The sequence below is a fragment of the Trachymyrmex cornetzi genome, unplaced genomic scaffold (genome assembly GCF_001594075.2).
Source record: "Trachymyrmex cornetzi isolate Tcor2-1 unplaced genomic scaffold, Tcor1.1 scaffold4, whole genome shotgun sequence".
NCBI lineage: Eukaryota > Metazoa > Arthropoda > Insecta > Hymenoptera > Formicidae > Trachymyrmex > Trachymyrmex cornetzi.
The window spans coordinates 1,225,129-1,240,199 of NW_017298743.1; the positions used below are offsets into that span (position 1 = coordinate 1,225,129).

At 34.1% G+C, this 15,071-nt stretch overlaps 1 protein-coding gene across 13 annotated transcripts in view; it reads left to right on the forward strand.

Annotated features, from left to right (window-relative positions):
• Positions 1 to 15,071, forward strand: part of FoxP (forkhead box transcription factor P) — a 301,004-nt gene that overhangs the window by 278,230 nt on the left and 7,703 nt on the right. For 6 of the 13 annotated variants that reach the window (XM_018512300.1, XM_018512301.1, XM_018512310.1 and 3 more), the window contains 8 exons: positions 1,421 to 1,670; positions 3,372 to 3,476; positions 3,599 to 3,773; positions 5,219 to 5,405; positions 7,082 to 7,379; positions 8,166 to 8,234; positions 10,336 to 10,412; positions 10,910 to 11,011. In XM_018512300.1, coding sequence (XP_018367802.1) covers positions 1,421 to 1,670; positions 3,372 to 3,476; positions 3,599 to 3,773; positions 5,219 to 5,405; positions 7,082 to 7,379; positions 8,166 to 8,234; positions 10,336 to 10,412; positions 10,910 to 11,011 — 1,263 coding nt within the window. Of the gene's footprint in view, positions 1 to 1,420; positions 1,671 to 3,371; positions 3,477 to 3,598; positions 3,774 to 5,218; positions 5,406 to 7,081; positions 7,380 to 8,165; positions 8,235 to 8,958; positions 9,004 to 10,335; positions 10,413 to 10,909; positions 11,012 to 14,512; positions 14,644 to 15,071 lie in introns of all 13 variants that reach the window. The other 7 variants (XM_018512303.1, XM_018512304.1, XM_018512312.1 and 4 more) reach the window with 4 other exon arrangements.

Sequence of the window (15,071 nt, forward strand, 5' to 3'; positions counted from 1 at the left end):
CACAGTGTTATCCTGGCGCCTACGATCCAATAAGCACTCTGATATTCCTTTTCAAAAATACCAACGTAAGCGACAACAAATATTTTTCATGGCACCGTGTCATTTATTGTAGCAGAAACTATTCTTTCAAGAGAAAGAAATGCGCCGAACATCAAATTAGAGAACGTTTTTTTTTTGTTCAATCATTTTCTCAGAAATCATTGGTCACGTAACGATAACTTTTAATGCTCACATAAAATTTGATTAGTAAAGACGAATAAATGTTAGGTACAGGGAAAGAATGCTGAAGTATTTAAGAATACTGAAGTATCTAAAAATTTAGATACAGACCTGAAAATAATTTTTGGATCATCAAAATGATGTAGGACGCTTAAATTGGTTACTAAAATGTTAATTTAATTTTTGCAATATTATTATCAATCTTTAAATGTTCTATATAATTATTCTGAAGATCCGATAAAACTATTTTCAGATCCGTATCTAGCTAAATTTTTAGATACTTTAACAAAACCGTTCTTTCCATGTGTACGAGGTTTAAATTGTAGGTCAAATTAAAGGCCAACCCTGCTATAAATGTGTGTTGCTTGAAAATTTCTTGAACGTTGTCAAAATTTATTGCGGGGAAAATGTATAAAGTATAGAGTAAATACAAAATATAAAGAAATCTTATGCTTAACATGAACATGGAAAATGCTTATTAGCGAGAACGTGTTTGCGCCCATTAATCGTGCAGAGTGTTCGTTTATAGTAATATGATAAAGGGTGCGTACCTCGAAGTTTGTTTTAAAATATCCTCGAGGCGCACGAGAGAGACCGAGAAATGAAATAGGCGGAGGGAGTTAGTCTGGAGGGTGAGGTAAGCAATTAAGCATCGCCATCAGCCGTTGTGTCTCGTTGTTTGTCTTCGAGCTACCCATCAACTGCCCTCTATCTTCTTGCCCCCTTGGTGCCGCGAATTATCTGCGCCTGTGATTTATTCATCATTCCAAGACGCAAGTGCCGCCCTTTTTTCCTCTCCTTTTTATTCCGGCCAACTAATTTGGCAAGAGAGCGAAATGTTCACTTTTGTGCCTGACGTTTAATAATAAACTGTCGACGATATCGTTTGATTTGTAATTAATTATACCTATATCTTTTTTTTAATTAAGAGACAATTCTGTGCAGGAAGGCTATAATTAATATAATGTTTATAAAATGAAAACATAATGGAGTTCTCTTTCTCCTTTTTTCCTTTTCTTTTTTTCATAAATTATACATATCAAAAATTAAATAAAGGGATATATCGGACAAATAAGAGTTAAGCGCGGTTAGTAGGACGCAATTTAAATCTAGTATCAATTGTATTCAATTGCAAAGCTTTAAACGTTTCGGCTCACTTTTTACTTTATACATTTGCACATTGGCTTCTGATTTGTTTTAGCATCAGCATCAACTCGCGGAACTTAACAAGAAACAATTGGAACAGGCAATGCAACAACTGCAGGAACAATTGCAGCTGAACTTATTTCAGCAGACGCATTTATTGCAAACGGCGGACAAAAAGAAAGCATCGGCGCCTCTTCAGCAGCTAGCGATTCAACAACAGCAACTGATACAGCAACTACAGATTACACAGAGGCAGTATCTGTTGCAGCAAGGGCTGAGTCTTCAAGGCCATAATCCTTCTTCAGGTATTTATTTAAACAAAATTAATGTGCTTGATTAAAGATATTTCGGTATGCTTTAATAATCAAATTTTTTAATACGATTAGATTTTAATAAAGTGTGAACATAAGATATATTTGTGATTCCAATAGAGTGTATTAAAATATATTTTCAACGATATATAATATACGAAATTCAACGACGTTAAAATAAACTATAAGTTTTATAATAGTGATTATTAATCTTTCACATTTTAATCAATAGTTATAATATATTAAATATTACTTCAGTAAAAAGATTTGAAGCGTTTAGACTTAGAACAGGTCAGGTCTATAATTAAGCTACATTTTAAATACGAAATCTCATCTAGATGGAATCTTAGATTTGATTAAGTCTGTTCTTTATATATAAAACGAAGAATTATTCTCAAAAAGATGATCAAGACTTTTTTTAATTCTTAAAAATGATATTTGTATCTTACGAATGCGTGAATAGCTTTTTCAAAGATAATTGTTGGTCGTTGTTTTAATATCTTGCACGTGTTCTGCATCGGTACATATCTCTATCATCAAGAAGTCGACGTTTTTATCAACGCATGTTCACGTTCGTGATAAAAGGATTATGCAAACGTATATTTTTAACTCGCGTGTTATTGTCACATTCTAACACGGTTACATTGCATAAACATAGGAATTCGTTATCAAGACAATCACATACCGCAACCGAACACACGAGTCTATTTGCTGCGACGCGTGACATACTCGTGTCATAGGAATCACATGTCATCAGTAGCACGTACGCAAAGACAAAGATAAGCTTTGATACTGGAGGCATCCCTTTAGTTTTAAACTAAAACGATTCAGTATCTCCTACATAATCCTTTCGAACCTCTGTGCGCTACGTCTCTTTATTTCTTTATTTTTTTCTTCACTTTAATTTCATTTACTTCTTCTCTTCTTCCATTCTCCCTTGCGTCTCCCTTTCTTGTTTTTTACCCTGGACAAAACTTTTACACAAAAGCGTTTCGATTACAAACCGGTGCTCGCTCCAACGATGCTCTCTCTTCTGATACTTGTACGTATAGGTACGTGATACATATGTTCGAAAGGATCATTCGAAATAGCAACCGTGATTCATCGTCAGATGCTTCAAATTCGAGAGTTCATACATGAAATGAATCTAGCCGTTATTCTCGACCATGCATTTGGCCCTATTCCCACTGCTTGCTATGTCCTCTCCATTTTCTTCAACTCTCAAAAGTTTAACTATCTTATCTTTTAATTTTATCGTTCTCAGCATTCTCAATTTCTCCTATTCCTCCTTGTCGACGCGTTGCTTCGTCTTTCATCCACATGCATGTTTGCTTCACGTGTGATTGTATCAAAATTGCACTGAATATTATTGCGAATTATATTGTTTATTATCTGACATTATTTATCGTCATTTTGACGTTAAATGATTACTAATAACGACAGATTGTTTGGTGAGCTATGCTGTTTAAATATTTATGGTATACTTTTTTTACTGTTTATTAAGATTTTTACTGATATGATCATGTGATATGATCATGTGATGTGATATATGTTTCTAAGCAATTACATTTCCTTTTCATTTTCTATCTTAATTACGAAAATTCAACGATAAGTCTATTTTTTATGGAAATTATGGCGATTATTATCTCTTCGCTTAATCATTTTCAAATGGGTGCTTTTTTCTAAATTAAACAGGTTTGCCACCAGGTGATAATCTACCATCATGGAAGTCAGAGCCCTCGGATACACCGGAATCCCACCAGAATTCCAACGTGGCGAAATCGAATTCTGGATTGAACGGTAAAACAATACTTTCACGCTTCTCTGTTGATCTCAAGCTCGCTCGTTTCTGTATTCTAATTTCTCCATGCTTATGTTTTATTTTTTTGCGAATGCGACGTTCGTTTACCGAACTATCGCAGGCATTCTGAATTCGATAGCTTCGAGCCGACGGTCCGAGGTGAATGGTACAACACCGATGGACGAGAAGCCGCTGGATGCCTCCTGCAACGACAAGGTTCATCCCCTCTATGGCCATGGGGTGTGCAAGTGGCCAGGCTGTGAAGTAATTTGTGAAGACTATCAAGCATTCCTTAAGTGAGTTTTTCGATTAATTTTTTTTTATATATATTTTCTTAATTGTATTTTCGACATCTAAGGATCATCCGTTATCCGACTTCCATTGCAAATTCAGTAAAATTTCCTTCCAGCTATCAAATAACAAATTTTTGTGCAAGTATTTCTTAATACTTAGTACTTTCTACTAATAATATAAAGATTCAGATTAATGATGAATCGAAATAAAAACGCGATATATTTTAGAGAGACAAACAGCAGATATTTCCAAGCAGATAGAAAAGAGGAACTATACGAATATCTTGTGTGCAGAAAACTGAAGAAATAGAAGGAATAAAGTCCGGTAATTAAATTAGGGAGAATGAGGTAAAGAAAGTGTAGAAAAATCGCCCGTGTCAGCATATCTCATTGACATCAGGCGTTTTCGCTCATCGGCTTCGAGCCGCAACCGCAAGCTCGTCGTAGCTCCATCCCATCCGAAAGATCCTTCGTAATCACGTAGCTCGTCTCAGTGCAAACTCTCCCTCAAACAAGCCGTTACTTAAAAAAAAAGAAAAACGCTAATTACCTTTGTCTCATTAATATTCACGACATTCGACCGCATCGTTATGCCCCTCAGTCTAATCCCTTTCTGTCCCTTTCCCCCGTCAGTTCGTTCGTTCAAACTCCCTCGACCTTCCCGCATCTTCGTTCTTTCAACCGACCGATCCGCTCCTCTCGCCACCCTTTTCCACTCCCGTCGATACAGCCGTCCGTTCCGTCGACGAAGAAGGATTACGGAAATTCTTAAATACGGAATCTTGTTGGCGTTGTTGGCACCCCCATCCTCTACCTACGACGCGGCGAAGCTTAATTTTCTGTCCTGCCGTCTCCTGGGGGTTTGAGCTCTTGTAGTCGGAGAATGGAAGCGTTACGTGCTCCGGATTTTTCGTGGCTTTCTGACGCGCAGATTTTTTTGCTACTCTTGCAAGATAATTCTGACTGTTTTTCTCACATTTCCATGTTTTTTATTGATAAACATAGGCTGCAAATTACTTAATTTTTAATCATTTGCTTTAAAATCGAATTAAGTTAAAGACTGCAGAGCTTTTAAATTAATGATATAAATCTTTATTAGATCTGCCACGACGATACGACATTGTGCTAAAATATTAAATAATTTAAAATGAAATTTTTGTGTATATGAAACATAAACGTAACGATAATAAATTTAATTGAAAATTTATTTGAATTTTATATATAATTTTACTTATATTCTTTTTTATTATTTAATTTAATTTAACGGAAGGATCAATAAATGATTATATATATTATGTTAAAATATTATAAATAATTTAATTTTGTCCATCATTTTCTTAATATTAACATCGTAATATATGCATTAAAAGAAAGAGAGAGAACAAGAGGGATTGAAACTGCAGCATGTTGAATTAAAATAAACCGTAATTAATCCTGAAATATTGCAGACACTTAAATACAGAGCACACATTGGATGACCGATCGACAGCGCAAGCCAGGGTCCAGATGCAAGTAGTGTCGCAGTTAGAAATTCAGTTGCAAAAAGAACGAGACCGACTAGGCGCTATGATGCATCATTTGCACATGGCAAAACAAATGGCTTCCCCGGAACCGCCAAAGTCATCGGAGTCATCGGTAAATTCTCTTTATTATATTTATAATTTTTCTTCTTCTCAAGTTAGGTTTCTTTATTTTATTGAACTATTTTATTTAATCATTCATTTATTATTAATCCATATTAAAAATGAAAACAACACAATGATGACTATAATTTCTTTCGTAACAATTGAATTTCTTTATATAAAAATTGTATTCCATTAAGCTGAGTCATAAATAATTTCCGTTTTAGTATATGAATTTTATTTCTCGATAAAAAAACAAAAAAAGTTATTTCTTAATCAATTATATGTTCGCAATTATTTGCAATGATTTGTTGCCATTCCAGTAATTATATTCCACTAATGATTTTAAAGCACTATGCACCGAAGTATGTATGGTATATGATGAATATGCATTTTTATTTCCTTCAATTCAGGATTAAGAAATTTATTACTTTATTTCGATGTGTACCCTATCACTGTCATTATTAGATTACGAAATTTACCTCAAACATGATCTGACCTGTCAAGTATAATGAGTTATTAACGTGATGATTGGCATAAATGTATCATTACAATTTATTCTCCGAAACGGAAATTATTTATGATTCAACCTAATAGGTATTTAATTTTTTTAACATTATTATAGCATAAGATAGATTAGAGTTTGTTATACCAATTGATTGTATTAACAAAAATATATTAATTTATATCAAAAAAAACAATTTATGCATACTGTCGTCTTTTCTTATAGCTTCATAAAAAAAAATTAATTATTGTTGAGAATTATGAGAGTAATTTTATCTATAAGTTACATCACCAAACAAAAGAAAATCTTTATCATACATCGCGATTATAATATGCTTAAAAATCCGCTATAGAAGGAATACTGAAAGTTGAATCTGGAAAAACGGTTCAACCGCGATGCGTAAACTTTCTTGTGGTATTGCTACGAGATCGTAAAGCCGGATTTTCATGACAGACCAGCTCGTTGGAAGATTTTACGAGCTTCTCGTGGCTCGCTAACAACAACGCGAGTTTCAGTTTTAACGCGCCGCCGAGTCGAGTGCTAATTTATACATAAAGTTTGCATTAATAATTCATCGGAGCTGCGGTAATTTTATATCGCCTTAATTAAAACCCCTAACAAGTTGGGCAGTCAGAGAATACCAATATCGCATTAGCCCTCCGCCGGCGACAACGCTCGACGGTCGACGGCTTAATTATTTTAACGCGGCTGTGTGAGTAATTCCGCTACGAAGATCAGATTGCTCGTATACGTCACTATGATATATAATAAGATATCCACATGGCAAAATGCATTTATTGATATTCATATTTATATTGCATCAAGTGCTTTAAATATGTACATTACATTTATCATGAAACTTATGGAGCAAAAGTAATGAGATATTTCTTTGTTATTAGATCTAGAAGACAAAGCTTGCGTACAATGATTTCAAAAGTTACAATCGTAGAGTTTTAAATTTTTCTGAGTTTATGAAAAATTAGTTAATCAAACTTTAGAAATTACTCTGCATAAATTACATAAAAACATCTTTTTAACTCTACAGTGCTTTCATTGCACTTATAGTTCTAAAATGATCTCTGTTCAACAGTTTATATTCGATTCGTTTATATCTTTATCATCACTGTCCTTTATCATCACTATCCTCATCTGCCATTTTAAATTTTGGGAACTCTCTTTTTCAGACGGGCTCGAATTTACCAAAGCTAAATTTTTCCACTGCGCTAATGAGTCAACCGCCACCTAACTTTGGAGTCTCTCAGGTGTCACCGGTATCCATGTCCGCGCTGGTATCCGCCGTGAGGTCGCCCGCGAGTGCTCAGCTGCCTCCGTCGGTTGGTAGTGCCCCGATGCCGCCACTTCCGACCATACCCAATATGCCCAATTTACCTCCCATGCCCAACATGCCTGGCAGCATGCCGAGTATGGCTGGTCCAATTAGACGGCGCATCAGCGACAAGTCAGCTCTTTCTTTGGCAGGAGGTAAGATCATCTCTTTATTTCATAATCTCTAATTATCTTGCCTGACAGGTGAGATTTGAGATAGCGTCTTCGAGAACTAATGAGGGCCAGAATCATACATTTTGCGTTACCAAGGTCAATTTGGTTCTGAAATGAATTTTGCAACAGCTCTTCCGTTTTACCTGTTTCAAGGAAAATGGTTGATTCTGTGTTGATAGATTGTTGGTATGTCGAAATGTATAATGTATGGTATAGTTTGTTAGTCGCTTATATTAATAATAAAAATAGGAATTAAAAACATATTAAAGTATATTGAATTATTAATAATTTATTTTAATAAAACATAATTTCAGTTACGTACATATATATTCAATTATGTATTTATAGTATACATATACAAAGAGAGATAAAAGAGACAAATATATAGGTATATTACAATTTTCTTGCCAAATGGTATTATTAACTGCGATTTGCGAAATATATATACACTATACATCTACATACTATTTATTTATTTATCGAATTTAGTGATATTAATTCATTCCTAATTGAATATATCCCTTTGTTTAGTTCAATTCCTATTGTATAATTTTTATACCTTATTTATTTATATATACATATAGGAGCGTATTATTAACTCTATAAATTTAATGTCTTTAATTAAAATATTTTCGATGTAATCATTTTCCGAACGTACATAGCGTTTATGCTTGAAATGCATACGAGAGCTTGGAACTGGATTAATATCGTATCAAAGAAAGGTGAAACAAAAAAAATGACAATTCAGAAATTAAATACTATTCGTAGGACTGTATGACGAGGGCACTGTAAGGCGCAGAGTAGCCGTCGATAGATCTGGAATAGATATTAACGAAGGTAACGATAACACAAAATCATATTCGGAGTGATGCGCGAGCTTCGAAATACCATTATGAACAATTTCTGCCCTGCAACTCTTATTAAAGTATTAATAAGAGAAGCTATCTTTTTCAAATTACATTATACAGACGTGTGTCTAGAAAATAAGTAACGATATTACATCTGTGGTATTATAATGCATGAAAATTATAAAGCATTATTAATTTGAAAGAAATGTGAAAAATAAAAATTGTACGATGTCGATAATATTTTTTAATTTTCTTCGTAAACAGTATAGTTCTATGAGACCATATTTATAATGTTAATCCTGCGTAATAAGGTAATTATATATTTATATCTTTGAAATTATTTTTGGCATTTCGAGGTTCGTCACAAAAATATATTCACTCCAACGAAATAAAAAAAAAAACCGATCCTGTAGCAAGTGCTCTTTACGGTCCTCTCTTGGTCTCGTGCCTTTTCCTGTCGTAAATTGTACCACACGCACAGATTACTTATGGTAGCGACTATGTCACGTGAAGCGACAGTGTTCAACACCTTGTTGGCGGCGTAAAACGAGCATAGGTGTGTAGAGAGGGGATGCAAGGAAATTTATGCGATGAGAAAAGAAATTATATGAGATGAAAAAAAAACTCATTCATCCGCCAGCTCGAATCTCTTTCTTATCGATGCTTTTGTTGTTTCCTTATTTCTTGTGCTGCCTGCCCTCCCCACCGTGTAGGGCTGCCCTACATGCTGGAGCGTGCTGGCCTTGACGTCCAACAAGGTACTGTCAACCTATTTTCCACACATTCCCTTTTGTGGCTTACAAATTTTCTTGCGGAAAGATGCACCTTGCATGAACACCCACTTCCTTTCTTCGTCTTTACCTCTGCCTCTCCACGTTCATAGAAGAATGACTTTGCTAAAATATCTAACAAAATTTAGCTAGATACAGATCTGAAAATTGTTTCGGTGGACTATCAAAATAATTATGTAAGACTCAAGCTAGAATGTCAAAAAATTTTTTGCAATATTGCTCATCATGTTTGAGTTTCCTATGTAATTATTTTGATAGTAAGAAAATTATTTTCAGATCTGTATTTACTTAAATTTTTTAATATTTCAGCAAAATTATTCTTTTCATGTAGCAACAATTTTTCTAATTTTAATATAATTCTTGAAATAATTAAAATTGCGAGTATTCCAAAACCTCATGCAAACATTTGAGATTGGATAAATCGATTGGCCGTAATTTATTTTTTTATTGTTTTTCTTTTAAACGCAAAAGAGGTGATTCATGTATTTGGTTTGAACTACTTTTATTTTTGACAAACAAATACGTGAACTTCAGTTTTAATGTTGTAAATAAATGTAATGTACAATCACCTCTAAAAAGAGTAGTTCCGAAAAAATTAAATGTGAAGAAGAATTTCGATGTTTGCATTACCTTCTTCCGATTCTTATGAAATTTTTTTTTATAAAAGCATGCGTCTGCACATATTTCTGCAGATATAAAAATTATCGTTATTTTAGAAGAATATCCGTTTTCTACTTAATATTGATATTTTGCGTATAATTTCTTTCTATGAAGCCTTATTATTAGATATATATTTTGCATATAGTTTTTAATTTATTTGACCACCAATTGCTATTTTCAAATTTAGAAATCCATTTAAAAGCTAAAAAGATAATTTAGAAAAATATAATTTAATAAAAAATGTGAAATATAAAATTGATATATATCTTATTATGCAATTCAAAATGTATATTTATAATTTTTCAAACTTATTTAATATTTAATACAAATATTTAAATAAAAAACTTATTTAATATTTAATATAGATATTTAAATCGATTAAGTTTCTTTGAAAATACCGTGAAAATACACGTAGCTTAATTTACTCTTTGTCATTTAAGAACAAAATTTTATCATAATTTTACGTGACCAGCACAATGTTTGCTTGTTTGTGTCATCCCTGTGTTCAGATCTTACTGCGTAAAAAAATAATTAAACAAGTATAATTACTTGTTATCAGTAATAAAAATATTAGCTTTCGACCTGCTATTACTTTTAATAACGTACAGGGTAAATGAAATTTGTTGCGTCCGGTTTCAGAAATTCAACGAAATAGGGAATTCTACAAGAATGCAGACGTCAGACCACCGTTCACGTATGCATCCTTAATTCGGCAGGTGAGTAGATAATATAATTGGCGAAAGATTCTCCGGATATTACATTTTCCCATCGCGTCGCATTATCCTAACGAATCATTGTGGAGATTTTCTTTAACAACATAAAACAATTTGAATGCTTATATTATCGTGATTATTTTAATAATTTCGAGAATATACTGAAAATTAATTTTCACTTTATTTATTAAAATTAATATGTTAAATATTATTCGGATTTAATACTGTTTATATTGAAGTTCATTATATCTTAATAATTATTTAGGTGTAATAAAATTTATTTGACTCATTAATTTTACATATTATATTTTATTAAAGAATTTTAACATTTTCAAATTATTATTTAATATTATAATCTAAAAGTAAAAATTTTGCACGATATACGAACCGATATTACACGTAAGTCTCTTCGTTTGTGAACATTTAAGTACCTTAGCCATGATGTTTTGCCTCTTAGAATAGAGCAAGTTAATATAATTATAATATTGCTCTTTTCATAGTCTATCATCGAATCTCCCGAGAAGCAGCTAACACTCAACGAAATTTACAACTGGTTCCAAAACACATTCTGCTACTTCCGGCGCAACGCAGCAACGTGGAAGGTATATTTTATAATTCCAGTAGTATAATTACCCAATTGTTTCAAAGCAAGAAAATTAAATAAGAAACAGATAAAAGCTTTTGATTTCGAGATTCGAAATATCCAAAATGTAGCTTTCTTATCAGAATTTTTTTCTAATTTTTCATGCTTGCAGCTAGTAATTTTTACAAGGCATAAAATATTCCAAGCTTTTTATAGCAATTTTATTTCTCCATAAGAAAACCGGAAGAAGTATATTCCAAATGTAATCTTTAAATAGCGAGAGAGTTACGAGTAAAGTGGGGAAGTGACTCTCTTTTAACTGGATGAAGTTAACACGAATCTGTTTGTGCAACGGGAGTCAAGGATAAAACAAGGATAAAACAATCACGCAATTTGTATTTATACGAGCGTATTAAGCTGAATGCGCTTAACAAGAAAGGATGACAGCTTATTGAGAATTTCGGATAATTATATGTATTGATTTGGATTAACAGGCTAAGTGACGTGCCGGGCAGAGCAGCTGGTAATGATAGTTGTATTGCTTTCTCGAATAAGGGGGGAAAACTGGTAACATGTGAAATATGACATATTACGAGTCATTTATGAGCCATCTGTCATTATATTCTTCCCTGTTTCCCCTCGTTTGCAGACCACTCAATAGCATCGCGTGTCAGAATAACAGCAATTCTCTTAAACTAATAGTAAACTAATAGTCCAATAACTAAACCAATAGTAAATAGAATTGGAACGTCCTTACAGACGATTATTGCATTATACATTTCTATAAACATATTACATATGTCAATTATTTTATCGTAAAATTTTTAAATGATCGTTGCCAATGCATCTGAATGAGAAATCGCGTATTACCTGCGAAAACGTATTATATTATATAATAATAGAGATATATAGGTATTTCGTAGAGATCTCATGAATCGCTTTATTCTGATACATAATAGACTTTATTCTGAATAATTACGACGGTTTGAATGATTATTTAAATGATTATCATTATTTACTTAGTCTGGAACGAATCGACCGAATAACATTACCGATTAAACGCGGAGCAGTAATAAAAATTAATATATTCCGCGTCTCCTCTACTCAGGTATACGAAGGCAACGAATATAACGTGCCGATGGTTCATGATCGATTTGTAAGCCGACGTGACAAACCGCTTGTTGGCAAGAGTGTTTGCGCGCGTGCGTTTTTGCGTGTGTGCGAGTGTGCGTGGAAGTAATTGACGTTTGCCATGACGCTTCGCCTCGCATGGTTATGTGTATATGAAAACATTAAAAAGAGAAAAAAACCGCAAACAGGTTTGCAGCAGAGAGCGGAGGGAGTGAGAAGGCGTGAGCGGAGCAGAGCCAAGGAACCAACACGCCGGTGATAGCGGATGGCGACAAACACGTCATCGTACGGCCGCGTCGCGCGGCCTCGTCGAATTTTATATTCGGCCCTGCGGCATGAATAATTGTTGTCGTTGCCCCTAGATTTAGATGACTAGCTGTGCATTAACGATAAAGGAATGCCACAAACCGTGTCTCTTTCGATTAATCATATTTTGGTTCGTTACTCCTCATGCGGCCTTCGACGTCGCGATTTCATTGCCGATTTCCTTCTGTGCTAACAGCGATCATCATCACCGACCTCATCGTCATCGATCATCGTCGCCACCGTCGTTATTATTGGTGGATATCGCGTTATTAATTATCGCTGATTATCGGTTGGCTAGACTTTATATTATTATTTGTTTTGTATATGTCACAACGCGATGCCGATTTCTGTTTTTCTTTGTTGGCTGCCACCTGGAAGACTTGCCCGGCTCTTTTTTTAAATAATAAATTCAGTTGCGACTGAGTAATTGCATTTATATGAGTATCTTTTAAAATTCAGTACACTATTGCACTTGCGTAGTAATTTCCGCTGCTTTTATTTGACATTTATTGTATTTATATCAGTTTGTATTATTTTTTTTGTTTGCTTAGCATTTTTGAAATTCTATTTTACGTACGTTTACAAAAGCAGCTTTTTTAAGAGCGCTATAAAAAATATTTATTAATCTGCATAATCTGTGTAATTTAAGTTGTTGAGAAACATGCTGTCCCGAATCAAAAAAAGATAGAAACGATACAGCAACATTTAAGTTTACGGTGCAAATTTAAGTTTAAGGTGGCAGCTTTGCTTGTGTTCTTCAAGAATGCTAGCTGTTGCAGCCATCTTTGAATGATAACGATAAAACAATTATCAAATTAATTTTTCTATCATAAATGAAATATCCTCGAACAATCTGTACATCACATAACGTTAGTGAACAAATTTTTCTTAAATGTAAAATAGAAGCTGCGGGTATTATATATTTTTTGGGGAATATTTTTGTTTGTCTAATATGTTAGATTTCATAAATATACGATAGAAAATATTTTCGTAATTTATTTATACGACATATTTGATTTTAAACATATAAAAGTGTGTACGTCTCGCGCGTCTTCAAAGATGGCTGTCATAGCTCGCAAGAGCAGCGTTGTCGAACAGGTCATCCTAAAATTGATCTAGGTCAAAATTATTATCTATAAAGACTTGAATCGTAATAAAACGAGGAAATACAAGATCTAGGTTATAGACCGAGGTCATAACTATAAGACTGAAACTGTCATTTTGTGCAAAAGTAGTCAAGTCATAAAATATTCGGAAGCTCGATTGTGTGTATCTTCTCTCTGTAACGTTCAAGTATATTCGTAAAGTGAATGAGCAAACATGCATTATGAGATTAATAACTTTTATTGAAGTTATATTACAACTCTTTAATTATTATTGCTCGTTGTATTTTTGGCAATACAAATGAATAAATGAGAATTCGAGTATCTCGGTAAAAACACGATAAATACGTTATTTCGGTATTTAGTGGCAGGTAAATTTTGTTTCATTCTATTCATATATCTCTCTACTATCATCGCGACAAATTATAATCCTATCAGAGCCGGTAGTTAAAAATATATTGAGAACTTGGTTGGAAATACTTCATATGAAAGAGCTCTAAGAAAACTTGAAATATATAATGCAACGTAAATTCGCATAATATTAACTCGAGTACATCGATACGTCGTTGCAGTAAACATATCAGGAGATATATTTAATCAAAGTTCTGCACAAAGAGTGTCTACGTATGTAACACTCAACGAGATCGTTCGCAACGCTGCTCGTTGGCACCTTGGCACCTCGACAAATCATACGGCACACGCACAATATCGCACGTCTCACTTAGCAACCTCGCGCCTCGGTCTCACGATCATCATCCATTCTTGCCTCATCAGCGTGATCGGTCATCATCACCCGATGTCGAGGACTCTCTACATCGCCTGCGTAACCATACAGCCGCACGTACACGTACACACACGCGCCACGAATCGCCACGAACGACCGTGATCCTTTCCCCCTTCGCCGACTACCGAGACCGTGATTGAGTTGGCTTCGTTCGTTTTTTGCGTTGCTTATTTAGTCTGTGTATTATTTTGTATAGAACGCAGTGCGACACAACCTGTCTCTCCACAAATGTTTCATGCGAGTCGAAAACGTGAAAGGGGCCGTATGGACGGTGGACGAAGTGGAGTTTTACAAGAGACGCCCACAGCGCGCTTGCAGCACGACCGGGTACGTTGCCCCTCCCCATGCCCCATCGATCAGAAAAAGAAATAATTACAACCGCGCTTTTTACTCTCTTTATTCTCACTCTTTCTCTCTCTCTCTCTCTCTTTGTCTCTCTCACTTTCTCTTTCTCTCACACCGATATTTCTTACCGCTCCTCCAGCTTCCCTCCTCTCGGAGCGGAGACCAACGAGACTTGAAGCCCGCATTCTTTCCTTCTCCCCGATGTATCAAGGGGATAATTTTCTCCGGATCACAAATTTCCTTACGATTTCACCGTTATTTCCCCAAAATCCTTCCTTTTATATATATACATATATATATATATATACATATATATATCTATACTTCACTTCTCTCTCTTTCTCTGTCTTTTTACATATACTTAAATCATATTTATATTCACTCTTATTCGCTTTTACTATATTTATAGT